At 51.1% G+C, this 27,643-nt stretch overlaps 2 protein-coding genes across 2 annotated transcripts in view; both read left to right on the top strand.

Annotated features, from left to right (window-relative positions):
• The window catches only part of TLK2 (tousled-like kinase 2), a 152,083-nt gene extending 144,402 nt beyond the window's left edge, over positions 1–7,681 (top strand). Inside the window, exons 21-22 of the mRNA XM_011966130.1 lie at positions 1,353–1,401; positions 4,489–7,681. Coding sequence (XP_011821520.1) covers positions 1,353–1,401; positions 4,489–4,760 — 321 coding nt within the window. The 3' untranslated portion in view covers positions 4,761–7,681. The remainder of the gene's footprint in view (positions 1–1,352; positions 1,402–4,488) is intronic.
• A 12,351-nt stretch (positions 7,682–20,032) lies between these two features.
• The window catches only part of MRC2 (mannose receptor, C type 2), a 97,021-nt gene continuing 89,410 nt past the window's right edge, over positions 20,033–27,643 (top strand). Inside the window, exon 1 of the mRNA XM_011966124.1 lies at positions 20,033–20,288. Coding sequence (XP_011821514.1) covers positions 20,171–20,288 — 118 coding nt within the window. The 5' untranslated portion in view covers positions 20,033–20,170. The remainder of the gene's footprint in view (positions 20,289–27,643) is intronic.

Below are 27,643 nucleotides of genomic sequence, written 5' to 3'. Positions count from 1 at the left end.
TCAGTGTGAAATTCAGGAGTTATTGAAAACATTAGGATAGGCATGAATTAATATTCCTAAGAACACTTGACAGAAGAACATTGCTTACACCCTGACCACCCCATCCCCAGTTCCAGTAGAAGGAATGTTGATAGGTGTGTGTTTTAATTCAGAAAGGCTCCCTAGAGTTAGAAAGGGAGGGAGAGCAGACTCCAGTTGAGAGAGAACAGGTAGGTATGTGGATGTCATGAAAGATACTCAGCTTCATCCGTATTCGGGGATTATGATTAATTTGGGAAGCTGATGCCCATGTAGGAGAAATTATATAAGAGTACTAAGGCATTTGTATTAGTCTGTTCTCATGCTGCTAATAAAGATATACCCAAGACTGGGTAATTTATGAAGGAAAGAGGTTTAATTGACTCAGTTCAGCATGGCTGGGGAGACCTTAGGAAACTTACAATCATGGTGGAAGGGGAAGCAAACACATCCTTCTTTACATGGCAGCAGAAAGGAGAAGTGCCAAGCAAAGAGGGAAAAGCCCCTTATAAAACCAGCAGAACTCGTAAGAACTATCATGAGAACAGCCTGGGGGTAACCACCCCCATGATTCAGTTACCTCCCACCAGGTCCCTCCACGACACGGGATTGTGGGAACTACAATTCAAGATGAGATTTGAGTGGGGACACAGCCAAACCATATCAACATTATAGGGTTAAATGTCAAGCGAATGGTAAGCAGTAAATTCTGTTGCAGTTGGTGAGGGCATAACAAAGTCAGTGGGGCAAAGGAAGTATAGAATGGGAAGTGGTGAAAAGGAAGCTATAAATAATCATTCATCCTTGCCACATCTGTAAACCAAATTCTAATAGCCAGCCTACTTTTTCCGTGCTATTTTATTTATCTCTATTAACCAGTTCTTCTGAGATGAGTAGTAGCCAGCCCCATTTGATGCTATGGTCATTCAGCATTTTTAAACTCTAAGTGAGCAGTTGTAAGTCTTGTTGTTGTCAGTTTGAGACAGAGTCTCACTCTGTCACCCTGTCCGGAGTGCAGTGGCACTATCACGGCTCACCGCAGCCTTGACCTCCCCAGGCTCAGGTGATCCTCCCACCTCAGCCTCCCGAGAAGCTGGGACTACAGGCGTGTACCACTACACCTGGCTATTTTTTTGTATTTTTTGTAGACAAGGGGTTTCGCCATGTTGCCCAGGCTGATCTCGAACTCCTAGGCTCAAGTCATCCACCTGCCTCAGCCTCCAAAGTGCTAGGATTACAGGTGTGAGCCACTGTGCCCAGCCAGTTACAAGTCTAATCTCTTTTTTTGGTGTTTGATCTCTGCTGTTCCTTCACAGCGTACCTATGTGATATAGGTTGGGAAAGAGCCTCTTTTTCCAAGTGGTATAGCTGCCATGTCACAGGGTAAGAATTAACATCTTTAGCAGTTGTTTGTAATTCCTGACTGATTACTCCCTGTCCCCATCTATGGTTCAGCATAACCAAGAAATCAAATCTGCAAGGGAGAAGTCCCATAACACATCCCTAAGGCAAATGCTGATTTCCTGACTGTCCTGGGAGAGCTGGAGAGAGGCTCAGCTTTGAAGCCTGGTTAATCTAATTTTGGTATCAGCTCTGCACTCAGTAGTAGCTGTGTAACTTTAGGCAAGTTAAACCTTTTAAGCTGCTTTTCCTTATCCATAAAAACAGAAACAAAAACATCTTCCTTAAAAGGTGTTTGTAGCTAGGTGCGGCGCTGCACACCTGTAATGTGCTATGATCACACCTGTGAATAGCCACTGCACTCCAGCCTCTGCAACACAGTAAGACCCTGTCTCAAAAAAAAAGAAAAAAAAAAAAAAAAGGGTGGTTGTGAGATTTAAGAGGACTGGTAGCACCTAACCCTTGACAGATTCTCTAGCTAGCTGCTCTACTACCCGTGCCGCAGCTGCCAACCAGAGTTGACACTGAGGGACTTGAATACGTTATCTGGTAGATGTTTAATTCTCCTAATCTGTCAGGTTTTTCAAGACTATTTCTTTATATAACTTTTGTCAAATTTTTGTGTTTATTCAATAAATAGTGAACAAATGTCTCCAAAACTTTAGAGACTGTTAGATGAACTTGCTATGAAGAATACAGAAGTATCTCCAAATGTTTCCATGAATTGTCTCCTGTGTCCCTGTTTCTCCAAATCCTACCCTCTTCTCTTCCTGTCCTCCCACAACAAATATTTATTGAATGCCTATGAAACACTAAGACACTATTCTGGGTAGTGGGGGTGAAACCAAATATGTAGCAGTGAACTCTGCAGACCAGTTCCCTACCCTTAAGGAGTTTATATTCCACTTATGAGAAAAACAATAAAACAAAAAGTGGATACATTTCAGATGGTGACACATGTTATGAAGAAATAAGTCAGAGTAGGGGGATGAGAAGGTAGAAACTTCTTTTTTGATGGCATGGTTAGGGAAGGCCTCAAAGATGAAGTGACATTTTGAGCAGTATCTTGAATGGTTTGAAGGTGGGAGCCATGATTTGCAGGAGCCATAGATCTGCAGGGGAAAGCATTTTAGCAGAGAGAAGCTCAGATGTGAGAATGAGCTTTTTGCAGGTCCACAGAGCAAAGGGAAAGGTGGTAAGAGAGGCAGGAGGGTGGGGGTAAGTGTGAGGGAAGGCAGTTGCAGGTTTTAATCAGGGCAACTCTGTGAGCTGATTGCTGTTTTAAGAGCTGACACTGGCAGCTACAGAGAAAATTCAAGGTAAATGAAGTTTACTTGGCTGAGTGCCGTGGCTCACACCTGTAATCCTAGCACTATGGGAAGATGAGGTGGCAAGATTACTTGTGGCCACAAGTTTGAGACCAGCTTGGGAAGCATAGCGAGACCCATTTCTACAAAATATTTTAAAACTAGCTGGATGTGGTGGGGCACGCCTTTGGTCCTAGCTACTTGGGAGGCTGAGGTAGAAGATCACTTGAGGCCGGGCGCGGTGGCTCAAGCCTGTAATCCCAGCACTTTGGGAGGCCGAGACGGGCGGATCACGAGGTCAGGAGTTCGAGACCATCCTGGCTAACAAGGTGAAACCCCGTCTCTACTAAAAAATACAAAAAAACTAGCCGGGCGAGGTGGTGGGTGCCTGTAGTCCCAGCTACTCGGGAGGCTGAGGCAGGAGAATGGCGTAAAAACCCGGGAGGTGGAGCTTGCAATGAGCTGAGATCCGGCCACTGCACTGTAGCCTGGGCGACACAGCGAGACTCCGTCTCAAAAAAAAGAAGATCACTTGAGCCCAGGAGTTTGAGACTACAATGAGCTGTGATCATGCCAGTGTACTCCAGCCTGGGTGACAGAACAAGATCTTGTCTCTAAAAAAAGTTAAAAAAAAAAAAAGTTTGACAAATATTTAACCCAAGGTAACCTGTTTAACTCCAATTCTATACCTTTCACCTAGAAAAGTTCATTTTTAAAGGCCAAGGATCATTATGTTCATTTCTATGAATTGTTTTTATCTTCCAAATGCTTTAACCAAGCCAGTACCTGTCTTTGATTTTGAAAAGCCAGGATTGGCATTTTATTATTAATTTGTTTACCAAACATGGGGGAAAACCAGAAAATCAATAGCTTGATTCATGTTGTAGATTTTGTTTCAAATCAACTCTGCTTTTTAGGCAATTTTAGGCTCACAGCAAAACTGAAAGTATAGAGTTCCCTTATACTGCCTGCTGCACCCATGCAGCCTCTGCATGGACATCCCCCGCCAGAGCAGTCCATTTGAGAGAGCCAGTGAACCTGTGTGTACCGACACATCACATCCTTGTCACCCTTGTGTAAAATACGGACTTTCTGTAATAATGATGTTTTAGATTTTTAAAAATTAATTTATTTAAAATAGTTATATTGAAACTTATTAAATAGAACTAGCTAAAAAATAGGAAGAAAACAAGCAGGACAAGACAGATAATCTATATAAGGGTCTTTATGCTAAGACTTACAGAAACTAAAACTGCATAGCCTCCATATTTGTAGTCAACTGGAATTCCGTGTGTAACCCCACTCACTGCATTTTTGGGTCTACAGTGTTATCGTGGATGCAAGTCCTTTCAGGTTTCCCTTTATGACATAGGGAAATGATTTTATCACCTGTGACACATCATAGTGTTAGCCGTTGTGTGTCTCCTGACACTTCATATGGTGATAGAATTTTCACTTCCGCAGGAAGTTCACTTGAGGTCATGGTTTGTAGATGGAGGACCATGAAGTTAGACTGTTCCCATCCAAACCAGCGAAGACAAAGAGAGATTTTTTTTTTTCTGTTGGTCTTAGTGCTTTGGGGGCAGGAGTATTTAGAGGTCATGCTTCCTTTTTCCTCCCTTCAGTAATGGCTCAGCCCTTTCTGTCTGGGAAGGAATCAGTGGCAGCAGAGAGGTACTGTTGTTGGTGCTTCTCCTTACCTTGTTTTCTTTGGGTCTGCCTGGTGGTTTCTGGGGGAAGGCCTTAAATTCCTTCTCTTTAGGAGATATTTGCTATGGGCCCTGGCAGCCAATAGCCTTAGGGTCCCTCCAGGGGTGCCAAGACTATCTGCCTCCATCTTCAAGAAACTCTCCTTTGCAGGCGTTTATTCGACGATGCTTGGCCTACCGAAAGGAGGACCGCATTGATGTCCAGCAGCTGGCCTGTGATCCCTACTTGTTGCCTCACATCCGAAAGTCAGTCTCTACGAGTAGCCCTGCTGGAGCTGCTATTGCATCAACCTCTGGGGCGTCCAATAACAGTTCTTCTAATTGAGACAGACTCCAAGGCCACAAACTGTTCAACACACACAAAGTGGACAAATGGCATTCAGCAGCGGGTTTGGAACATAGCGAATCCGAATGGATCTGATGAAACCTGTACCAGGTGCTTTTATTTTCTTGCTTTTTTCCCATCCATAGAGCATGACAGCATCGATTCTCATTGAGGAGAAACCTTGGGCAGCTCCGGCCAGGCCTCATAGGAAAAGGCCCCGCCCGAGGTTCCGGCGTCAACGGCCACTGTGTGTGGCTGCTCTGAGTGAGGAAAAAATTAAAAAGAAAAACTGGTTCCATGTACTGTGAACTTGAAAACATGCAGACTCAGGGGGGTCCCTGATGCAGTGCTTCAGATGAAGAATGTGGACTTGAAAATACAGACTGGGCTAGTCCAGTGTCTATATTTAAACTTGTTCTTTTCTTTTAATAAAGTTTAGGTAACATCTCCTGAAAAGCTTGTAGCACAAAGGCTCAGCTGGGGATGGTGTTTGACTTCGGAGGAAAAAAGTTGCTATTGCCCGTTAAAGGCACTAGAGTTAGTGTTTTATCCCTAAATAATTTCAATTTTTAAAAACATGCAGCTTCCCTCTCCCCTTTTTTATTTTTGAAAGAATACATTTGGTCATAAAGTGAAACCCGTATTAGCAAGTACGTGGCAATGTTCATTCCAATCAGATGCAGCTTTCTCCTCCGTCTGGTCTCCTGTCTGCAATTGCTTCCCTCATCTCAGTAGGGAAAAAATTGAGTGGGAGTACTGAGATGTGTGGGGGTTTGCCATTGGACAAAGAATGAGGTTAGAAGACTGCAGCTTGGAGTCTCTCTAGGTTTTCAACTATTTCTTCACAATTTGAACACTTGACGGTTGTCCCTTTTAATTTATTTGAAGTGCTATTTTTTTAAATAAAGGTTCATCTGTCCATGCAGTCCTCTTGGATTCTCTGAATGTAGTAACTATGAAGCTATGCCAAAGGTAGGCAGAAGATGGGCTTGGGAGCCAGACACTCCAGGGATCAGTAGTTCCTACCCACAGTCTTTGTGTGCTTGCTAAATGGTGTACATTTCTTGTTAACCATGTTATTAAAACTTGATCAGCATATAAGCTTTCTTCTGTTAGATCTTTTGGCAGCAAACAACCTTCCCCCCAAGCCTCTGAATTTTGTGGGTGTGTGGTGGTGTGTGTCTCTGTGTGTATGTACACACATTGTCTAACTCACTTTAAAAAATTCATCAAATGGAATTTGAAAAACAATCTCAAAAGAAATAGGCATTTCAGGCCGGGCGTGGTGGCTCACGCTTGTAATCCCAGCACTTTGGGAGGCCAAAGTGGGTGGATCACGAGGTCAGGAGTTCGAGACCAGGAGTTCTTCACCATGTCAACATGGTGAAACCCACCCCATCCCTACTAAAAATACAAAAATTAGCCTGGCGTGGTGGCATGCACCTTGTCCCAGCTATCCGGGAGGCTGAGGCAGGAGAATTTCTGGAACACAGGAGGCAGAGGTTGCAGTGAGCCGAGATGGTACCACTGCACTCCAGCCTGGGCAACAGAGTGAGACTCTGTCTCAGGAAAAAAAAAAAAAAAAGGGAGAAATAGGCGTTTCAAATATGAAGATTCTTTTGGCACCAATTTTCTTTTTTAATTTGGTTGTTTCTGAGATGTATGATCAACTGAAGATCGAGCTGAAATGGGAGCCGGGTGGCCCCACCGTGCCCTTGAAACAGCAGAGCACTCTTCAGTAGAGAGGAAGGGAGCCAGAGCCTGAACATGTGGTCGCCAGCTTGGAATGTTACTGACATATGTGGCGAGAGGGCTCAGCCAGAAATATTTAAAGATGTAGTATTCCGGCCTGCAAGTTCTCTGGGCAGGGAGGGGGAGTCAGAAAGGGTAGAGAGCTCTCAAATAACTCATGACTCTAGTGTTCCTTTCACATGTGAACAGTGTCACTGGTGACACATTTTCTAGGACCTTCGTTTGTTTTGTGGACCTGCCTCAGTCTCCTCGTATCAGGCGATCTTAAGGGAAGATGGAGTGTTTCAAATTGGAGAGAAGTTCTTGGGTAGGTATCGTCCTGTGGAATTCTGAATGCAAGGAAGTCAGCCCCAGAGGCCTTGGTGCCCCCAGCTTTCTAAAACTACTTTATTACAATTTATATGTATATACACATGCACATATAAACGTGTGCATTTATATATGAGTGTATAGTACCTTTTTAAAAAAACATTTCCTTCAAGCTGCTAAGCAAAGGGTCTCACAGGTTGAGCACAGTGCCGAGAGGATGGTGTCTGCATAATGAAGACATGGATGAAGCCAAGACCATGTTCAAACTTACTGAAAACAATGAAGTTCTATTCCTTTTTTTCTCCCTCTCCAGTGACCTTGTAGTTGATTTCTGTTTGTTTTTTAATTTTTTAACTTTTTTTTTTAATGTTGAGAAAATGCTGCATCTTTCTTTAAGGCTTCCCAGTAACTTCCTGCTTTCTTTTTCCCCGTGGGCTTTTAAGTGAAGCTGCAGGATTTTATCTGTCAATCTGCCCTTTCTACCCTTATCCTATTGAAAGGATGCCCTCTTCCCTTGCTTTTGGTCTAGGGCCTGGTTGGAGCTAACTAGGCTTGGCTGAGTCTGGGCAAGACCTCCTTTCGTTGCATGGACAGGCAGGCCCCAGAGAACATGCAGAACATTGACCTTTCCGTTGACTGTCTTTCAAGCAGCCAGTGAAATCACTAAGTGGGGTTCTTCCATGACATATTTTGTTAATATGGGTTTCACTTTTTCCAATAGTCCCTTGTTGCCCCAATGTTGATTTACTTTACACAATGACAGTATGTATTAATTTGTAATTAAACCCATCCAGATTGTTTTAGCCTTTTCCCAGTGGGGTGGAGGAGGGAAGAAGGATATTAAAATCAGTTTTAAGAAGTATATTTCCCAGCCTCTTGATTTGACTGTAGTTCTCCAACTTCACACAGGGACCTGACCACCTAAGGTGTAGATGGGAGAATCCTGGCAACTGGCTGAGTCTTGGGGCATTGCAGGCATGGGAATGTGTTGATTCATGCAACACCTTTGGTACCTTGAAGTGTGCCAGGAATGATGCTTGTTGGTGGGAATATAGCAGTGAACAGGACAGGGAAGGCCTGGCAATCCAGGAGCCAGCAATCCAGGAGTAAGGGCCCAGGAGGGAAGGAACTGGGCTCTTGCAGTATGAGATGGGTAGCTTTAGATGGAGAGCAGGAAAACCTGTATGTCCCCACTTCTGTGGCAGACCTGGACATGTCAGCTATCTAAAAAAGGGTTCTATTTCCTTCCCTGCCTTCATCATTCTCATTGCCCAAGCTATTTGCCTCATTTCTTAAGGCAGAATCACCAAAAGGTTAAGAGCCTAGACTTTAAAATCAGGTCTGGGTTCAGATCCCACCTCTGCAAGCTTCAGGGATATCTCCTTGCATAGTGGGAGTAAGGAGTAGAGATAAGATATGTAAAGTGCCTGGCTTGCTCATAAGAAGGGAATCAGAAAATGTGGTTTAAAAAAAGATCACAAGATCCAGTAGTGGAACCCCAAGTTCACTAATGTGAAGTTCAGAGCCTTCTACTCACCACATGCAGACCTTTGAAGAGACTGCCCCTTTGGCTTGAGGTTCAGTATCAACCCCTATCTTACAAGGTCAGCAGTCTCCTCTTCCCCTGGCTCCAAAACTGCTTCTGGCTGAGCCGGGGAGAAGCATCTCTATGGATGAAAGTGTTCAGCAGCGTCAGCATCACCCGGGAGCTTATAGAAGTGCACATTCTCAGGTCCCACCCATTCCCACTGCGTCCGAAACAGAAGGGGAGGGGCCTAACAGGCTGTTTCATCCTCCAGGTGTTGCTGATGCAGGCTCCAGTTTGAGAACACCGCTGTAGGCTACCTGACTCCCAGGCGGGATGAACACTGAAGGATGAACACAGTCTTGCCAACCTTCCTGCCAGCCAGCTACCGCAATAAGGGTGGGGTCATTGGAGAGGGTGGCTATCAGGCCTCTTCTGAACTCACCTACTTGGAAGACAGGACTATTATTTTCTACACTGGGAAAAAACTACAAGGCTGTCGGCTCTCCGACAGCATATGATGACAGCATATGATGTCATACGTATGCTGCCTTTATGGGGAGCACCTGGAGGGCCCCTACAACATATCCCTTGCACAAGTACCTAACAGTACACTCAAGAAACATTCACTCCTTCAGGCAAAGCTTCTCACCCTTTGGCTTCTCTTAAAACATAAAACAACTCTAACATTTTCCTTTCACCTGAGGGGTCCAGGGCTGCAGGAGGAGCTGGCCAAGACCTGGGTCTGCTTATGATTCCACCCTGGCCCAATGGATGAAGGAGGGGTGAGGAGGGCCAGGGCTGGACTGCAACTCTTTGGAAAGCTGGGACAGAAGATGAGGAGGGTTAAAAGGGCGGGGAGTGGCTAGGGACTCAACGTTGCTGTTGAGTTCTGTGGTTGGGTGGGGGGAACCTGCCAGAGGCTGGGAAAACAGGCAGGCCTGAGAGCAGGTCTGGGACCTGGTGGGGGCAGGGAATACAAGAGGACTGTTGTGCTGGGGGAGCCCAGCAGGGGTGCGAGACAGGCTGGAGTCAATGAAGGGGTGTGTGTGTACATGTGTGAGGCGCTGGGCAGGAGACCCGGTGGTGAGGGGGTCAGAGAGCAGCTGGTTGACTGACTCCTGGGTGTGGAGGGAAGTGCCCAGCTAGAGAGCCGTGGTATCCTCAGCCTTGCAAGCAGTCTGCAGCTGTGGTGGCCTCCCCATGTGCCGTCCAAGCCTTTTCACCCTGAAGGCTGCTTGGGGAGGGAGCAGAGGTCAGTAGCAGAGAGAAGGGGCTCTAGCACTTGTGATTTGCAAAGAAGTTACCCCCCCACCCTGTGTTGATGCGTTTTTTCTTCTTCTTTTTTTTTGGAGGCAGGCTCTTGTTATGTTACCCAAGCTGGTGTTGAACTCCTGGACTCAAGTGATTCTTCTGCCTCAGCCTTCTGAATTGCTGGGATTACAGGCATTGTGGCACTACGCCCAGCCACTCTCTGCTTTTACATGTGGAAACTTAGGCCTAGAGAGGTTTGGTACAAGCAGTGGTGGAGCAGGAGTGACTGGGGAGGAAGGGCCTACAGGCTTGAACATTGGGTGAGGTGGATTCTATGCGTGCCATCTTTTGGGCAGAGGCTGCTGTGGGTAAGAGCTGCGCTTCAGCTCCCCTCCCCTAGACTCCCTTTACTTTGTCCCTCCCTTGCCTCATGGCTTATGGCCCTCAGAAGAAATCTACTTGGAGACCCAGCCAGCATGGGCAGCAGTCCTGGCTCTGCAGTCCTGGGCTGGAAGCGAACTTAGATGGGGAAATGGAGGCGTGGCTTTGCAGAGTGTCAGTGCTGCTGATTTCGTAAGCCCTCTATGCTCCTGTCACGCTCATAGATTAGGAAGCCATAAGCCTGTCCTGTCCCTAGAAACTGCATCTTCCTGCTCCTGAGTGTCCTAATTGGGTGAGTGAGAATGGGACCCTCTTCCTGGGCTTCCTTAAGGTTGCTGTAAGGCGTAAAGGGGTTGTGGGATAAAACAGAGGGTGAGGCTGGTGGCCACTTCCATGTCACAGTGGCCCCAGGAGAGATGTCCAGAGGACATAGCTGTCCCCCTCGCGAGGGCCTTGGCTTGTCATAGTGTCAGACCTGAGCCCTTCAGCCTGGCTCACATGCCCTAAGAGTAGGGCTTGACTCTGGGCAGCACATCCAGGAAGGCCTTGCTCCTTTGCATCTGTGACCCTCTCAACCCTCCCTACAACCTTCACACCAATACTCCTCTTCCAGCATTCTCTGCCACGTCAGCTGGACAAAAGTGCCCAGGTTTGGCATCGTAGAACAAGATCACAGTACAGCCCTGAGTGAGGACTGTGCCTTACACCACAACTCCACAACCTGCTGTGTGACCTTGAGCCAGGCACTCCCACTCTGAGCTACAACTGCCACATCTATGAACTTCATGCATCCACTCGGACATACCTGTTGGGCCCTTCTCTTAATGCACTGGGCCAGGATTTGTGGGCAATAAAAAGGCCCCTCAGCTTGGCTCCTGCCTTAAGGAAGCTTACAGCTGAGAAGCTGAGTGGGAGCTGGGAGGTGGGGAGTTGCGTAAGAGCGAGATGAGACCCTGGGGATGGAGAGAGGGCACTGAGCTGGGCCTTGAGAGAGAAGCAGAGTTCACTAGGATGAGGAGGGGAACATAGCAGCAAAGGGTCCTTAGAAGCTTCACAAACCATGTGTGTCATTGCAGGGCCCCTATGATCTCACACATCCGGGCCTCTGCCAGTGCCGTTCCATTGCTTTGGCCGCCTGAGCATCTTGGAGAACTCAGTTTAGGCATCACGTCCGGCCTTCCTCTGGGCTCTCACAGCGCCTTGTGCATCTCTCCCTTGCTCCAAATGCCATATCGTGTTGTTGCAGCATGAGCTGCCCCTCGGGAAGTCCAGGGCCAAGTAGTTCAGCCCATGTCTCTGCAGGGGACGTAGAGCCAGACAGGTGGAGTGAGGGAGCTTAGGTGTGAGACCCAAGAGGAGCTCCGGGCAGTGTGTCAGGTGCAGTTCCTGTCAGGTGAGCAGACCAGAGCTGGGCCGGGATACCTGGGGAGCTTAGGGGGCTCAGGCCAGGCCCTCAGCAGCAGTGTTTTTCAAATTTGTTTGATAACATCTCAACCCGGAACATATCCCCCAGCATAGGGCTTAACTCATGTGCAATGCACTGTGACATTTAAGTGTTTTACTGCACTTTGAAAATGCTGATCACCACCCACTAAACAGCTGGGAAACACTGCAGTGCCTCCCAGGTGCCCCTGTTTCCTACTTGCTGCTCCACTGAGGGTTGTGGGAGGTGGGGCCAGCCTCCTGGGACAGGGTGGAGGTGGTGGGCCAGCTGGATGAAGCCTCCTGGCTCCTGTTCTGGTCCAGGCTCTATTCTGCTAGAGGCCTAGGCTGGAAGGGATGGATCAGGGGAGGCTCTGCATCTGCAAAGCCTGGCCTTCCTCTGGGCCAGGATCAGTGAGAGCCCCAGAAGGCTGTTGGCAGGGACTGGGCCTTGCTTAGAAGGCTCAAATACTGAGACTAGAGGACACCTCACCCTGCCTGTCCTTCCTGAGTTGGGGAGACAGAGGGAAAGGTCAGGGAGCTTCTACATCGTGAAGATGCAGAGTTGCCAGCCCAACCACAGCTGTGGCTCTGAGGAGGCCTGGACTCCAGGCTCGGCCTCGTCCTCGTCCTCAGTGCAGGGACAGGCCCAGAGACATTGCGGTTTCAGGGCAGGGAGGCCCTTGTAGAGTAGTCAGGGTGACACCGTCACCGACTTCAACTGGGGTCTGCTTTTGCTCATTGCAGGAGAGTCAGGCACTGATGCTGAGATTTGTAGCGGGAAAAAGCATATTTATTGTTTGGTGCTTAGCAAGGAGGACAGACAGCTAGTGCTTAAGACCCGAACTCCCTAAGCCCGGGCATGGTGGGTCATGCCTGGAATCCTAGCACTTTGGGAGGCTGAGGCAGGTGGATCACCTGAGGTCAGGAGTTCAAGACCATCCTGGCCAACATGGTGAAACCCTGTCTGTACTAAAAATACAAAAATCAGCCGGGCGTGGTGGCACGTGCCTGTAATCCCAGCTACTTGGGAGGCTGAGGCCGGAGAACTGCCTGAACCTGAGAGGTGGAGGTTGCAGTGAGCCAAGATTATACCACTGCACTCCAGCCTGGGCAACAGAGCAAGACTCTATCTCAAAAAAAAAAAAAAAGAAAGAAAAAGAGAAAAAAAAAAGACCCGAACTCCCTAGTGGCTTAGAAGCAAGAGTTTTTAAAGATGGGGTTACATTTCAGGATAGCAGAAGCTGCAGGCAAAATTTTAAACCAAGAAATACATGGAGGCTATACACTGGTCTGGCTCGTGGCAAAGAACAGTGGTCCGAGTTTAGTCCCCAGCTCCCCTTTATCTAAGGTCTGTATAATAATAGAGGCATTTTCCATCTGGTGGAGGTTTCTGGAAACATCTCAAGAAGATATGTTAAGATGTTATCTTTTAGTTTCTATGGGGAATCAAAACACCTTGTAAGTGACTTGCTTGTGAGACGACTGTTACTTAGCTTCATATTTATCAGATTGCTATTTTATTTTTGTAGAGACCTGGTCTCACTATGTTGCTCAGGCTGGTCTCCAACTCCTGGCCTCAAGTAATCACCCCACCTCGGCCTTCCAAAGTGTTGGGATTACAGGCGTGAGCCCCTGTGTCCGGCTTCATTGACTTTTTAAGGCTAGCTAAGTGCCTGGGATGTCCTTTAAAAGGGACTCAAGACTTTTCCTTTATTTCCATGCTTAGGAGGCCCAGCAGAGCCCTAAGTGGCATCCTGCTCCATCTCAGTGACTCCCTTTCCTCCCCGCCTCCCCAGCTGGGGAGGGCAGTAGAAAGTTCTGGGGACTCAGTCTCACTCATGCATAGCTGGTTCTTCAGCTCAGCTCTGCGATGCCCTCTTTTCCTTACTGTGGTGCCTCAGGGTAACCTCTGTCCCTCTCTGAGCTCCCCTTTAGACAGCTTGCTCCTGACCCGCTCAAGCCTCCCCAATGGAGACAGGAGCCAGCGAGGATCTGAGAGGCATTTGCTTTGTGACCCCTGTTGCAGCCGGGGTTCGAAGCCCTGAGCCCAGTCGCTTTGAGCTTACTCCAGGGCCCCGCTGACAGCTCACAATGTTTTCTTTTTTTTTTTTTTTTCTTTTTTTTTTTTGAGACGGAGTCTCGCTCTGTCGCCCAGGCTGGACTGCAGTGGCGTGATCTCGGCTCACTGCAAGCTCCGCCTCCTGGGTTCACACCATTCTCCTGCCTCAGCCTCCCGAGTAGCTGGGACTACAGGCGCCCGCCACCTCGCCCGGCTAGTTTTTTTGTATTTTTTTTAGTAGAGACGGGGTTTCACCGTGTTAGCCAGGATGGTCTCGATCTCCTGACCTCGTGATCCGCCCGTCTCAGCCTCCCAAAGTGCTGGGATTACAGGCTCGAGCCACCGCGCCCGGCCAGCTCACAATGTTTTCATGGTGGCTCCTCCAAGTGAGAGTCGATGTCCAGATTCCTAGGCTCATGGAAAGGAAATCTGTACTTCCTGTGAGGTAACTATCTCTTAGCCCTTGGAAGAGAAAAGGCTGGGATTTGGGGTCCCTTTAAAGGATCCCTCTTCTTTTTTAGACAGGGTTTTGCTCTTGTTGCCCAGGCTGGAGTGCAGTGGCACCATCTCGGCTCACTGCAACCTCCGCCTCCTGGGTTCAAGCGATTCTCCTGCCTCAGCCTCCTGAGTAGCTGGGATTTCAGGCATCCGCCACCATACCTGGCTAATTTTTTGTATTTTTAGTAGAGATGGAGTTTCACCATGTCGGCCAGGCTGGTCTCGAACGCCTGACCTCAGGTGATCCACCCATTTCAGCCTCCCAAAGTGCTGGGATTACAGGCGTGAACCACCGCACCCGGCCTAAGGATTCCTCTTCTAATACAGGCCTTGAGTTGGAAGTGAGTGGATATAAACTCAGAGGCTTTCCTGGGATCAGGGAGCCCTTCCAGGTGTTCTCCACAGAAGGGAGAAGGGAAAGAACCTAGAGAAAGTGGGCGGAATTTTTGTCAGGTTGTAACTGTGGCTGGATGAAGGGTGAGGAGGGCTGGGGCTGTAATGAGGTGGACCAGTCGAGAGAAGACAGACCAACCGTAAAGTTCCCTAGTCATGTGGATGTGGAAAAAAATAGTTCCTTTAAGTTCCCCTTGGAAGAGGTTGAACCAGATCTTGAACTGTGGGTCTTTCTGAATCCTGAGCTTGCCTTCTTCCTTCCCTCTTTAGCCCAGTCCCCTCTACGATCCTTGGTGGTGTAGACGAGGGTGTAGCCAGATGGACTTGGAGTGGATTGCCTGAGTGGAGCCCTGGGTATCTGAGATGCAGAAGCCAGGGAGAAGAGAGGGTGAGACCCACTTGGGCCAGCCCCACATTTGGCCAGTCCTCTTCCCTGGCTTGGAGAAGGTGCAGGGTGGGGCAGGTCATACAGAAAGAGGCAGGGTCACTGCCTCTTTTCTAGTTGCCTCAGGCAAGGCAAGGACTGGCCAAGTCTTTTTTGTTGTTGTTTTTTGTTTTTTTGTTTTTTTGAGACAGAGTCTTGCTCTGTCACCCAGGTTGGAGTACAATGGCACAATCTCAGCTCACTGCAGCCTCTGCCTCCCAGGTTCAAGCGATTCTTCTGCTTCAGCCTCTGAGTAGTTGGGACTACAGGCGCCCGCCACCATGCCCGGCTAATTTTTGTATTTTTAGTAGAGAAGGGGTTTTACCATATTGGCCAGGCTGGTCTCAAACTCCTGACCTTGTGATCCGCCCGTCTCAGCCTCCCAAAGTGCTGGGACGACAGGTGTGAGCCACTGTGCCTGGCCCAAGTCTTTCTTTATAGCCTCATACCTTACCTGGCCATCCAGCTGCATTTTCCCTCCCTATCTTGAGTTCTCCTTTCCTAAGCTTCTGTTGTAGACCTGGCCTGCTGGGGTGCTCTGCTCCCCTGGGCACCCTCTGGCTGGAGGGGCTGCTGAGCCGCAGAACCAGAGAAGAGGAGAGTAATCCCAGAGGAACCCTAAGCACAGTGAGTAATGACACGGAAACTTACACCTCACAGGGCACCTGAGACTCAGGGAAGGGAAGTGACTTGCTTGAGGACATGTGGCTAGTGAATGGCAGAGCTGGAACTCCAACTCACCTCCACTCCCCAGGCCTAGACTCACCCCATTGCCCCATGCTGAGCTGTTTATGGACACACATTTATTAGCCAAAGTGAGCATGCTTCTAACTAGATTAGTTTACACTTTAGGGTACCATTTTTGTACACAATTAAATATGAAGATGTTCAGAAAATGCAAGGATGTTGTATTGTTTTCCCAGGCAAAGTAAAACTCAATGTTACAATCCGATAAAACTGATCTCTGCAGATCTCATGGGCGGGGTAGGGTGGGAGGGTAGGGGAGAGACAGGCAGGGTGAAGGGTAGGGAATAAGGGAGACGCCCTGATGTCCAAATGGCAAAGGAAGATGGGAAATAGGGAGGGGACCACATTCCCTGAACATCCGCATTGATCCAGGGGCCATGCCATTGCTTTACGCTTAACATTTAACAAGGTAGGAAACATCTCAAGTTGCCCCATTTGCAAATAAGAATTATTGTGAGCTCAGAGTTAAAGTATTAATAACTTGCTGCAGGTCACAAAGCTGGGAAATGGGGAAACCGGGATTTGAACTCAGGTTTCTCTGGCTCCAAAGTCTATACTCCTTCCACTAAACTGTTTGATTGATTGACTGGAGACAGGATCTCACTCTGTCGCTTAGACTGGAGTCCGGTGGTGTGATTATAGCTCACTCCAGTCTCAAATCCCTGGGCTCAAGTACTTCTCGTCTTAGCCTCCCAAGTAGCTAGGACTACAGGTTCATACCACCATGACAACGCCCAGCTAATTTTAAAAATTTTTGTAGAAATGTGGTCTTGCTATGTTGCCCAGGCTGATTGTTAACTCCTGGCCTCAAGTGATCCTCCCACCTTGGCCTCTCACAGAGCTGGGATTACAAGGCCTGAACCACCACACCTGGTGTAAATTGGTTTTGATGAAATTAGCAGACCCACAGGGGGTCTGCCAATGAGTAATGCTAATACAGAATTAGACCATTCTCTCAGAAATACCTGAGACCAGGCTGGGCAAGGTGGCTCACGCCTGTAATCCCAGCACTTTAGGAGGCTGAGGAGGGTGGACACCTGAGGTCAGGAGTTTGAGACCAGCTGGGCTAACATGGTGAAACCCCATCTCTACTAAAAATACAAAAAAAATTAGCCGGGCGTGGTGGCGGGCGCCTGTAATCCCAGCTACTGAGGAGGCTGAGGCAGAATCACTTGAACCTGGGAGATGGAGGTTGCAGTGAGCCAAGACTGCACCACTGCACTCCAGCCTGGGCAATGGAGTGAGACTTGGTCTCAAAAAAAAGAAATATCTGAGATTGGGTAATTTATAAAGAAAAGAGGTTTAATTTGCTCATGGTTCCACAGGTTGTACAGGAAGCATGATGCTGGCATCTGCTCGGTTTCTAGGGAGGCCTCAGGAAACTTACAATCATGGCGGCAGGGATGCAGCAGTTCACATGCGTGGAGCAGGAGCGAGTGAGCGAGAGAGAGTGTGGAGAGGTGCTGCACACTTTTAAATGACTTTTTAAATGACCGGTTCTCGTGAGAACTCACTCTCACTATCATGAGAACAGCACCAAGGGGATGGTGCTAAACCATTCATGAGAAATCCACCCCCATGAACCAATCACCTCCCACCATGGCCCATCTCCAACACTGGGGATTACAATTTGACATGATATTTGGGCGGGAACACAGATCCAAACCATATCACCCCCCGTACCTGTTGCTGGCTGACAGTTGGTCAGTGTCTAGGGGAGAACCATTCTCAGTTTCAGTTCCACGATAGCGAATACCATCTTGGCAAAAATCCCCTTGGCAAAAATCTCTGACTGCAGACCTCACTAAGTCTCCAGCATCTAGCCTGATGCCTGACACGTACTGGCCCTCAATAAACAGCTATTCAACTGTGGGCACAGGAATGGTGAGGAGGCTGTGGGCACAGAGGATGCGAGCCCTTCTTTGGAAGCAGATGAAGGTCTGGATGCTGATGAGGGCTCCTCAAAAGCCCCATGCTGCTCAAAACACCCGACACTGCTACGGACTGTGACCATGTTCTGTTGACAACTGCGCCTGCACAGGATCTTTACGCAGTAGGGAACCGGCCTGGATTCTCCACAGGAGAATCTCCCAGATGTGTCCCTGCTTTCTACCCCAAAGTCAAGATCAAAAGCAGTTGGTGGCTGCAGACATCAGCAGAACAGTCGGTGGAACACAGTGTGGAACCGTGTCGTGCTGGAGGAGGAAGTCTCAGTCAGCAGAACAGGGTGTGGAACCATGTCACGCTGGAGGAGGAAGTCTCACCCTTGACAGAGACTAGAACTGGGCCTTCGAGGCTTGAACCAACCTCTGTCCCTGAGAGTGCAGCACACTTTCGTGCTCCTCAGCCATTGAGTCTTCTTTGCCCAGAATATGGCAAAACATTTATTTTCCCCACTTAATGAGGCTCCTCTAGGGCTGCAACTGTGTTTGCCCATCTGTGTTTCTCTAGCAGCTAGTACAGGGCTAGCAGTCGGTGCTTGCTGAACCGTGGGTGAAGAGATGAGAGCACACCTCCTGTGTGCTGGGCATGGTGGGACCAGGTGCTGGCAAGTGGTGGACACTCTGGCCCCATGCTGTGCACTGGTGACGTCAGGAAGTGGGCTCCTGTCCTGCCACTGGTAGTAGGAGGGTGGGGATGACCGGCAGGAAACGCCGAAACCTACTCAAGCTGCTGGAGAAGGGGGAATCCAGCCCTGTTTCAGGGGAAGGAGTATCCCGTGTTCTGGCTGTTCAGATAGAGCGAGAGAGCAGCTTAGCTGAAGCCGGCAAATCCTCAAATCCTTCGGAGATTACAGGGTTGTGCAAGAGGGAAGGCCAAGAGGGGGACCTCTGATGCAGCTCCAGCATGGCCTGTTGTGTGCAGAGCACTGAGATCCCAGAACATGCCATACCAAGAAGACATGTCCCAAGGGGCAGTGGAGCCACAGCCACCAGAAGGGACCTGGCCCTGTCAGACCTGCTGAAGCTAGCCGTGGAGTGCAGGGACTTTGTTGGTCCAGCTGCTAACCAAAGGGTGGCTAATGGGACCCTTTCCGGGGGCCTCTAGGGGATTTCAGTGGGGGCCTGCTTCGAGGCTCTGTTACCACTGGACTGTTTGCCAAGAGCCTCAGCCTGGCAGAGATGGGAAGAGACGAATGAGCATCTCTGACCCAACACCCCCATTGCAGAGTGGGGGAAACATTTAGCCAAGATGGGAGGAATGAAAAGGAAAAAAGATTTATTTCCAAAAGACATACCAATGTGGGCAAGACAGGAAATAGTAAAATTTATATTACAGTTTTATTATTATTTAAGAAATTTATATTAAAACGAGATGGGATCTGCCTATGTTGCCCAGGCTGGTCTTGAACTCCTGGGCTCAATCGATCCTCTCTCCTTGGCCTCCCAAAGTGCTGGGATTACAGCGTGAGCCACCGCTTCCGGCCCATATTACAGTTTCATAGTGTTTTTGAGGACTCGTGGTAGGAGAAATGTGTCTTCTTTGCACTTGGGGTCTCAATGTCTCAGTCCTGCCCTATGTCCTGAGACCCCAAGAGGCTTTCCCAAGGTCACGCAGGGAATCCGCAGAGAGGCAGGGCTGGACTCCAGCATCCTGACTCCGCAGTCCGTGCTCTGTGCTGCAGAGACCTGTTGCGTAACACTAAGTAACTGTGGATTGTCTAACCTTTTATGAAATTTCCAGTTGGTCTTTTGCTACCGGCCAGCAGTCCAGTTGGTGGGAGTGATGATGTCGGTCTTCTGGGACGTCCAGTGGACAGATTTTCCCCAGGTTTCTGGATGCAGCCCCAACTAGCAAAAGTGCTACACTCCTGCACCGGAGACACTGACACAGAGGTCACGAAAATGCTAAAACAAGACGTGCAAGAATTGTTCGCGCTCCGCACACGGAACAAGGGCCCTGCCTCCCCCTCCCCCAATCTTCGCCCTGGTGGCCAGGCCCTGGGCTCCGCCCCTTCCCCACCAGACCGGGGGAGGGGTCCTCCTCGGCATGGAGGTAGTGGATGCTGGGCTGTGGAGACGTCGGCAGAAAGAGGCGGGATGGCTGGGCGGCGGGGCGGATGCTGGCGGCCCGGGTCTGGCCACCTGGGTCAGCCGCACGCCCCCGCCCCGGGCTGGCCCGACCTCGTAGCCCAGGTCCCACCACGCCGTGAAGTTTGCGGAAAGTTTTGCAGTTGCTTCCCCGCCCGCGCCAGCCGGGGAGTTGTGACGCAGCGTCTGGGGCTCCTGGCCGGGACAGAAGAGAGGGAAGGCGAGGTGGGGAGACTGGGAAACAGAGCAGCAAGAGAAAGGGCGCACGCTGGGGTCCTCCTGGACCCGGCCTATCCACCTCTCCGCCACCCCTTTCTCTCCCGACGCTCTCGCCCCAGGCCCGCACCTCCTCCCCTTCCCCTCCCACGCTGCCCGCTTCCCTTTCCCTCTACCCCTCAAACCCTCCTCCCCGGTTCTGCGCTCCTCCCTCCGCCCTCCCTCCGCCCGGGCTGCCTCCTCCCTCCTCCTCCCCGGGAGGCATCACTTCGTCCCGACCCGGAGGAGGACGCGAGCCCCTTGCGGGCGGTCATCACAGCCCAGCCTCGGGGCTGCCACCACGCGTTGCGCCCGTGCGCCCTCGGTCCCCGCGTCCACTGAGCGTTGCGCCCGGGGATGGGGCCCGGCCGGCCGGCCCCCGCGCCTTGGTCTCGTCACCTGCTGCGCTGCGTCCTGCTTCTCGGGGGCCTGCATTTCGGCCGTCCCGGCGCCCCTGGGGACGCCGCCCTCCCGGGTAAGGCGCTGCCAACTTGGCCAACTTCGGGGCCTGGGCGGGGGGAGCGCCGGGGCGCGGGCCGCTCTCGACTTTTCCCTCCTTTTCCCCCCTCTTTTCTCCAGAAGCGTGTGTGCGTGTGCGTGTGTGTGTGACTGGGTTTTTAAAACTCGTCTCCGCTTTTCTGAAAGCGGGAGAGGAGAGGGGAGGAGGAGCGCGCCTAGAGGTGGGGGAGGACCTGAGTGGAACCAGATGTGGCGGGCGGCGGGGGAGGGGAGCCCGGGGGACTCCAGCAGCCTCGGAGGAAGCGGGTGGGCTCGTGAGGACCCCCGCGCACGGCGCTCCCGGACCACCCGGCGCTGGCCCGTCCTTGGCAGGGGACCTGCAGGGCGCGCCCGGGGAGCCAGGGCTCTGTCCGGGAGTTCCCGGGCCCGGTCTCCTCGCTCTGCCCCAGGACTGATGCGTTAGGACGGCTTTCCAACTATCCGCGAGGGTTCGTTTCCCCCACCTTCCCCCCGCCCCCTGCATCTCGTGGGCGGTGATATTTTCTTTTCCACACTTAGTCTTCGAGGAGGCTTGTGGCGCGCGGCATCCGCCCCGTGTGAGCTCAGCAGCCCTGTGAGGAGGCTTCTGCCACCAGGACGCAGCGACAGGCTGGGCGCTGCCGTGCTGTGATGTTGCGTAGCGTGGGCAGCTCTGAGCACTCTGGTGGACCTCCAGAGGGGACAGATCTTGAGCGGCAAAAGAGCTGCTAAAGATTTAAAAACCCAACCAAAAGAAAACGAAACACAAATCAGAAAACCCTGAAACTGTGCCATTCTCTTCCTGCTCCTTATTCAGGGGTAACAGTGAAGTGTGGGGGCAGACAGATCCCGCGCCAAGAATCTAAGCATTAAAAGAAAAGATCCACTTCCTGGGGGAGTGGGGGTGGGGGCGTCTGGAGTGAACGCGGGAATCGCCCAGGAGGGTGGTGATTGCAGCCCCATTCCTAGCCCAGCTTGGTCCTGCTGGCTGTGTAATTGGGGGATGGGGACAGTCCGTGCAGTGTCTGCAGTTTTGTGCAAGGACCAGACAGCCCCCTGGAGAGTCTGGGGCCTCCAGCCTGGCCCGTGCTTGCTGGCTTGGCCTGGCGTGACGTAGGCACAAGACACGTATCTGCCAGATGGGAAAGGTGGGGGCCACGGTGACCCACATTCACACCAACCGGAGCCCCCGGGGCAGTTCTGCACCCACCTGGCATTGAATGTCGGACAGACAGAAACCAGGCCGGGTAACCCCCTAACCCACTGCAGGACGGCCTCAGGCAGTTCCCCTGCCTCCTCGCACTCCTGTCTTCCTCTGCTCCTCTGTGCAGGGCCTCAGGAGGCAGGCAGTGGGGAGGGTTGGAGAGGATGGCCGTTCCCAGAGCTCCAGAGCGCACTTTAAAGCCAGGCCCTGGGAGAGAGTTGTGGCCAGAGTGCTGACTCGGCCTTTCCCCCTGGAGCTTTTCATAGAAAGGGCTGGAAGTGCCTGGTGAGAGGCCCGGTCAGGGAGGACAAGGACGCCTGGAGTGTCCCTTCTCCTCCTGGTCTCTGTGCCCGGCCCTCCCTGGGGCTCTGTCCAGGGATGAGTAGTCTCAGAGGTCCCCTTCATGGTGGCACTGCATTGACCACACCCTGAGGAGGCTTGGATCTGGGTGGCAGGCAGTGTGAGGTCTTCCAGAAGCAGCTGAGCAGGAGGAGGATGGAGCTGCTGCAGGTTCCAGCTGTGCCCTCTGCCCAGAGAGCTCCTGCCCCTGCCCTGTCCAATTCCACTGGGCCCTCCCCTGGGAAGCCTGTTCAGAGCCTCTGGGCTGAAGTCCTTGCCGGAAGAGCTGGCAGCCCTTAGTACCTGGTGAATTACGTTGTCATTGGGAGGAATTCACCAGCACCAGGGACCAAATGGCCCCAGGAAATGCGTGTGGGTGGTAGGGTGTGGCAGGCCAGTGCTACTGGGGGTGAGGCTTATGCCAGGCAGGTCAGGGGCTGCATGTGGGAATTTCCTGACCACCATGGGGGGAGTCCTGTGTGCCCAGATCACGGGGCGGGGACAGCGAGGCGGCAGTGCCTTCTTGGTGCGTGATGGTGGAATCCATCTTTTCTTCACCTTGGTGGAGTGGCCCACGGAGCCTGTCACTGGAAGAAGTCCTCTTTGTTGGTTGCCATATTACTGCATTTCTGGAGCATTCAGTTTGCTCAGCCTTGAGCCAAGTTCTTGGGGAGGAGGGAAGGTAGAGAAGAGTGTAAGATGCATCTTCTGGAAAAAATACCTTGTGGGAGAATGAAACGTGGAACAGTGAACTGCGTAGGGGGCAGGATGCCGTTGGTGGGATGCCTGCCTGCCCAGAGCCACGCCAAATGCTTCATGTGCAAGTTCCCATTTCATTCTGATAACAATCCAAGGAGATGGCTATTGTTGGACCATTTTTGCAGTTGAGGAAATGAAAGCTAAGAGGGGTCTGATCATTTACATTGGTCACACACCTAGTAAGTGAAAGGCTGGAGTGTGGATGCTTCCTGTCTGGAGACTGGAGGCAGGAGAGACCATGTGGACCAAAGGGTGTCCAAGGCTGTCTGGAGAGAGGCAGGAAGGGGCCACCGGGCTGGGCTTTTCTGGGGATCATATGGAAGCTTGCTGGCTGGGCCGAGGAGAAGGTTGGGTAAAAGAGGTGTCTGAGAGGCCAGAATGGGGAAGGGACCTGCACGCTGGCTGTGAGGAACCCCAGGGGACGCTTGGAGGTTTCCGAGCAGAGGAATAAGGGGCTAGTTGCAGGGAAAGGGGCTTCTAGGAGCTCCAAGGATCAAGTCTCAAGGTCATGGGGTGCGGAGACCTCAGGAAATCTTCCTGTGGCGAAGGTCGCTGCTCCCTGAAGGACAGGGACAGAAGCATCGGGTGCTTGGGGCTCTGACCAGAGTCAGCCAGACCAGCTCCCCACACTTCCGGCCCAGCTCCTGCTGAGTCGTGGGGTTCAGAAACTTCTTACTGTTCCCCCACGCAAAACTCACTTTTCCTTGTTCCAACCCTCTGGCTTTCTGTGAGCCATCAGGGCCCAGGAGGTGCCCACTGGAGCTGTGTCTGGTGCTGGGATCCTGGTTCTCTTCTGGGTTTGCCTGGGCAAGGTGAGGGTACACGGAGGGGAGGAAGAACCCTGGGTTTGGGCCCCCGTTTTTCACACCAGAGAAATCCTGGCCTTCTGATGCACGCAGGGCACTGTGACTTGGCCCGATGAGATGATTTCAGAAGTGCCGTGCAATTCTCAGGCGGATATTCATTTGAGTTCCTCATCCATGTAAGCATCGAGGAGGAGTCCTGTTGCACTGTTCACACCCCCGGAGGGATGGAGCGATGGCATCCGTGGCTGCGCTGTGCATGTGGTGGGTGCCGTGCCGGGTGCTGTGCTGGCAGCAGCTCTTGGATACCTCCTGTCTCTGAGCAGGTGTCACTCTTGCACACACCTGGCGTGAAAATGTTAAAGATGTTAAGGGATTCACTCAAGGCTGTGCCACCACACCACTAGAAGGTGGTACCAGTGAGGTTTGAACCCAGGAGTGGTTACGGAGCCTGAACGCTCCAGTACCATACAGCGTTTTCATCGCGTGAAGCACTGTCAGTGTGTGTGTGTTAGGAAAGCCTGGAAAATTCTGCCTTGTGGGTTCCCCCCGCCCCCATAACTCCAAGCCCTCTAGGACACCTCTCGATGTGTCCCACAGGGAGGACTCCTGAGGAGGAGGGTGGAGCGAGCAGCCCTCTGTCACATGTCAGTGGTCTGGGTGCCTGGGTTGCCCACTTCCTTGTGGGTCCAGGAGGCCTGGACCGAGCCGCCTTTAGTGTCCTCAGGATCTCTGAGGGACTCCCTCCAAGAAGTCATAGATAAGTGAGTGACTCAAGGTGCCCCAGCCTGGCATTCCAACTTCCCTGAGGTCAAGGATTCACATGGTTGTTCATTCATTCATTCATTCATTCATTCATTCATTCATTCATTCATTCAGTGGGTGTCTACTGAGCCCCTGCAGAGCTGAAGCAGAGATGGCATTGGCCTATACTTTATTTGAGACCTCCCCAGCATGTCTCCAGTGGGAGTCCCTGGACTTGGAGGGCCTGAGCACTGCTGATAGGAAGCATGTCTTCCTGTTTAGGCCTATGTGAGGTGGGAGGGGGCCGCTTTCCCACGCCTACGTCCTGTGAATCTGAGCGGGGTGGGCCAGTGGGGTGGTGATGCGCTCCTGGAGCTCACCCTGGGCCCTGAAGATCTGTCACACCTCGGCTAGGGGTTGTACCAGTAAACGGCAGCTGGATGAGGGCTGTTCAGTGGCACCTGTGACACTGGGGGACTGCCGGGGTCCACCAGCCGCAGCCCTTTAGGAACAGATTGGGTTGACCCCTCAACTGCACACTGTGGCCCCTCGTGGAATTCTACCAGTTGGTTCCTTTGTTGTACTTCCCCCTGCCCTCCTGGCCCCCAGGCACCAGCCTCGTGGCTCTGCACTCTCGAAGCGCAGACCCTTCCGCCTGCACTCTGCTCCCTTCAGCCTCCCCCTCCCCCGGTTTCTCTTTCTCCGACTGTGCATTCTGCTCTGGCTTTTGTTGGTAGCAGAAGGACCAACTTCTTCCTGGTTTTCTCGGCCCCCCATGCTTCTGCTCTGTTGTCCTGCCCCAGCCTTCTCCACCTCCAGGCCTCTGCCCACGCGCGATCCCTTTGCCTGGCGTGCCTCCCCTCCCCTCTTCTTTCCCACCTTCCAATGACCCTTCCTTCGAGACTCATGGATCCTGGGGAGGACACTGAGGGAGACTGGTCCCTGCCTCTTGGAATGACCTCAGCAGACGGGAGACAAGCACACAGACATGGCCCACAGTGACAGATCCCAGATCGGATGGGTGGCCTCTCTGTTTATCTCCTTCCCAGGGGCCACCTCGGGAGGACACGTGTAGGGAACACTAGAGCCAGCCTGCGTTAGCCTTCCCCAGCCTTCCCTGAAGGCAGCCAGGTGCGGGGCTGAGAAGTGGCCCCTCCCCCTGTAGATGAGGCAGGAGTGTGGGCATGGTCCGCAGTGTATCCCCACCTCCGTCCTCTGGAAATGTAGATAGGGACAGGATAGGTGGGACCAGGATTGATGCCACTCACCAGCTATGTGACCTCAGTCAGAGACTCAAGTGTCTTCATTTATAAGATGGGAAAAATCAATACCTCTTGTAGAGGTATTATAGGAATTACATACAAATGAGATCCTGAATGTATGAGATATGTGCCTGGTACACTACTGGGCACAGAATAATTCCTTGGCAAACAATACTCAATTATTGCTATTTTTATTAAGAGGAGAAAGGCTGGGTGAGGTGGCTCACACCTGTAATCCCAGCCCTTTGGGAGGCCGAGGCAGGTGGATTGCTTGAGGTCAAGACCAGCCTGACCAACGTGGTGAAACCCCGTCTCTACTGAAAATACAAAAATTGGCCGGGCATGGTGGCTCACGCCTGTAATCCCAGCACTTTGGGAGGCTGAGGTGGGCAGATCATGAGGTCAGGAGATCGAGATCATCCTGGCTAACATGGTGAAACCCCGTCTCTACTAAAAATACAAAAAATTAGCCAGGCGTGGTGGCGGGCGCCTGTAGTCCCAGCTACTCTGGAGGCTGAGGCAGCAGAATCGTTTGAACCCAGGAGGCAGAGGTTGCAGTGAGCCGAGATCATGCCACTGCACTGCAGCCTGGGCAACAGAGCAAGACTCTGTCTCAAAAAAAAAAAAAAAAAAAGAAGAGAAAACGTGACTATGACTATCAGTTTCCCAAATATGATAAAACACGGTCTTCAATATACAAAATCCTGCTGGACATGGTGGCCCATGCCTATAATCCCAGCAGTTTGGGAGGCTGAGGAGGGAAGATTGCTTGAGCCCAGGAGTTTAAGACCAGCTTGGGCAACATGATGAAACCCAGTCACTACAAAAAAAAAGAAAAAAAGAAAAAAATTAGCCGGGTGTCCTGGCTCATGTCTGTAGTCCCAGCTACTGGGGAGGCTGAGATGGGAGGATCGCTTGAGCACAGGAGGTTGAGGCTGTAGTAAGCCGTGATTGCATCATCGCATTGCAGCCTGGGTGACAGAATGAGACCCTGTCTCAAAAAAAAAAAAAAAAAAATCCTAACTGCAACTGTTACCAGAAAGGGGGTCCAATCCAGACCCCAAGAGAGGGAACTCATGCAAGAAGAATTGAGGTGAATCCATAGGGAAAAGTGAAAGTAGGCTTATTAGGAAAGGAAAGGAATAAAGAATGGCTACTCCATAGGCAGAGAAGTAGCATGGACGGCTCAGCTGCTTATACAATTGTTACTTCTTGATGATATGCTAAACAAGGGGTGGATTATTCATGAGTTTTCTGGGAAAGGGGTGGGCAATTCCCAGAACTAAGGGAGTCCTCCCTTTTTTAGACCCTATGAGGTAACTTCTTGACATTGCCATGGCATTTGTAAACTGTCATGGCACTGATAGGAGTATCTTTTAGCATGCCAATGCATTATAATTAGTGTATAAAAAATGGGCAGTGAGGATGACCAGAGGTCACTTTTTTTTTTGAGACGGAGTCTCACTCTGTTGCCCAGACTGCAGTGCCATGGCATGATCTTGGCCCACTGCAACCTCCTATTTTTTTTTTCTTTTTCTTTTTTTTTTTTTGAGACAGGGTTTCACTCTGTCACCCAGGCTGGAGTGCAATGGTACCACCTCGGCTCACTGCAACCTCTGCCTCCCAGGTTCAAGCAATTCTCCTGCCTCAGCCTCCCAAGTAGCTGGGACTATAGGCACGTGCCACCACACCTGGCTAATTTTTGTACTTTTAGTAGAGATGGGATTTTACCATGTTGACCAGACTGGTCTTGAACTCCTGACCTCATGATCTGCCCACCTCAGCCTCCCAAAGTGCTGGGATTACAGGTGTGAGCCACCATGCCCGGCTCAGAGGTCACTTTTGTCACCTCTTAGTTTTGGTGGGATTTGGGTGACTTCTATTCTGCATGCTGTTTTTTCGGCAAGGTCTTTGTGACCTGTGTCTTGTGCTGACCTCCTATGTCATCCTGTGCCTTAGAATGCCTAACCTCTTGGGAATGCAGCCCAGGAGTTCCCAGCCTCATTTTACCCAGCCCCTATTAAAGATGGAGTTGCTCTGGTTCAAACACCTCTGACACAACTTTTTTTTTTTTTTTTTTTTAAAAAGTCGCCTGGCTGTGTCACGGCGGCTGGACAACGGCGCGGTCTCCTTGGCTCATTGCAACCTCTGCTGATTCAGTTCCTCTGAGGGGAGTCTTCAAACTGGTTGGCATCAGCCATTCCAATTGAATTCAGGATCTGGAAAACATCTGACACAACCT

The sequence above is a fragment of the Mandrillus leucophaeus genome, unplaced genomic scaffold, assembly GCF_000951045.1.
Source record: "Mandrillus leucophaeus isolate KB7577 unplaced genomic scaffold, Mleu.le_1.0 Scaffold747, whole genome shotgun sequence".
NCBI lineage: Eukaryota > Metazoa > Chordata > Mammalia > Primates > Cercopithecidae > Mandrillus > Mandrillus leucophaeus.
Note: the sequence above shows the minus strand (reverse complement) of the source record. Positions and strands in the feature narration are given on the sequence as shown.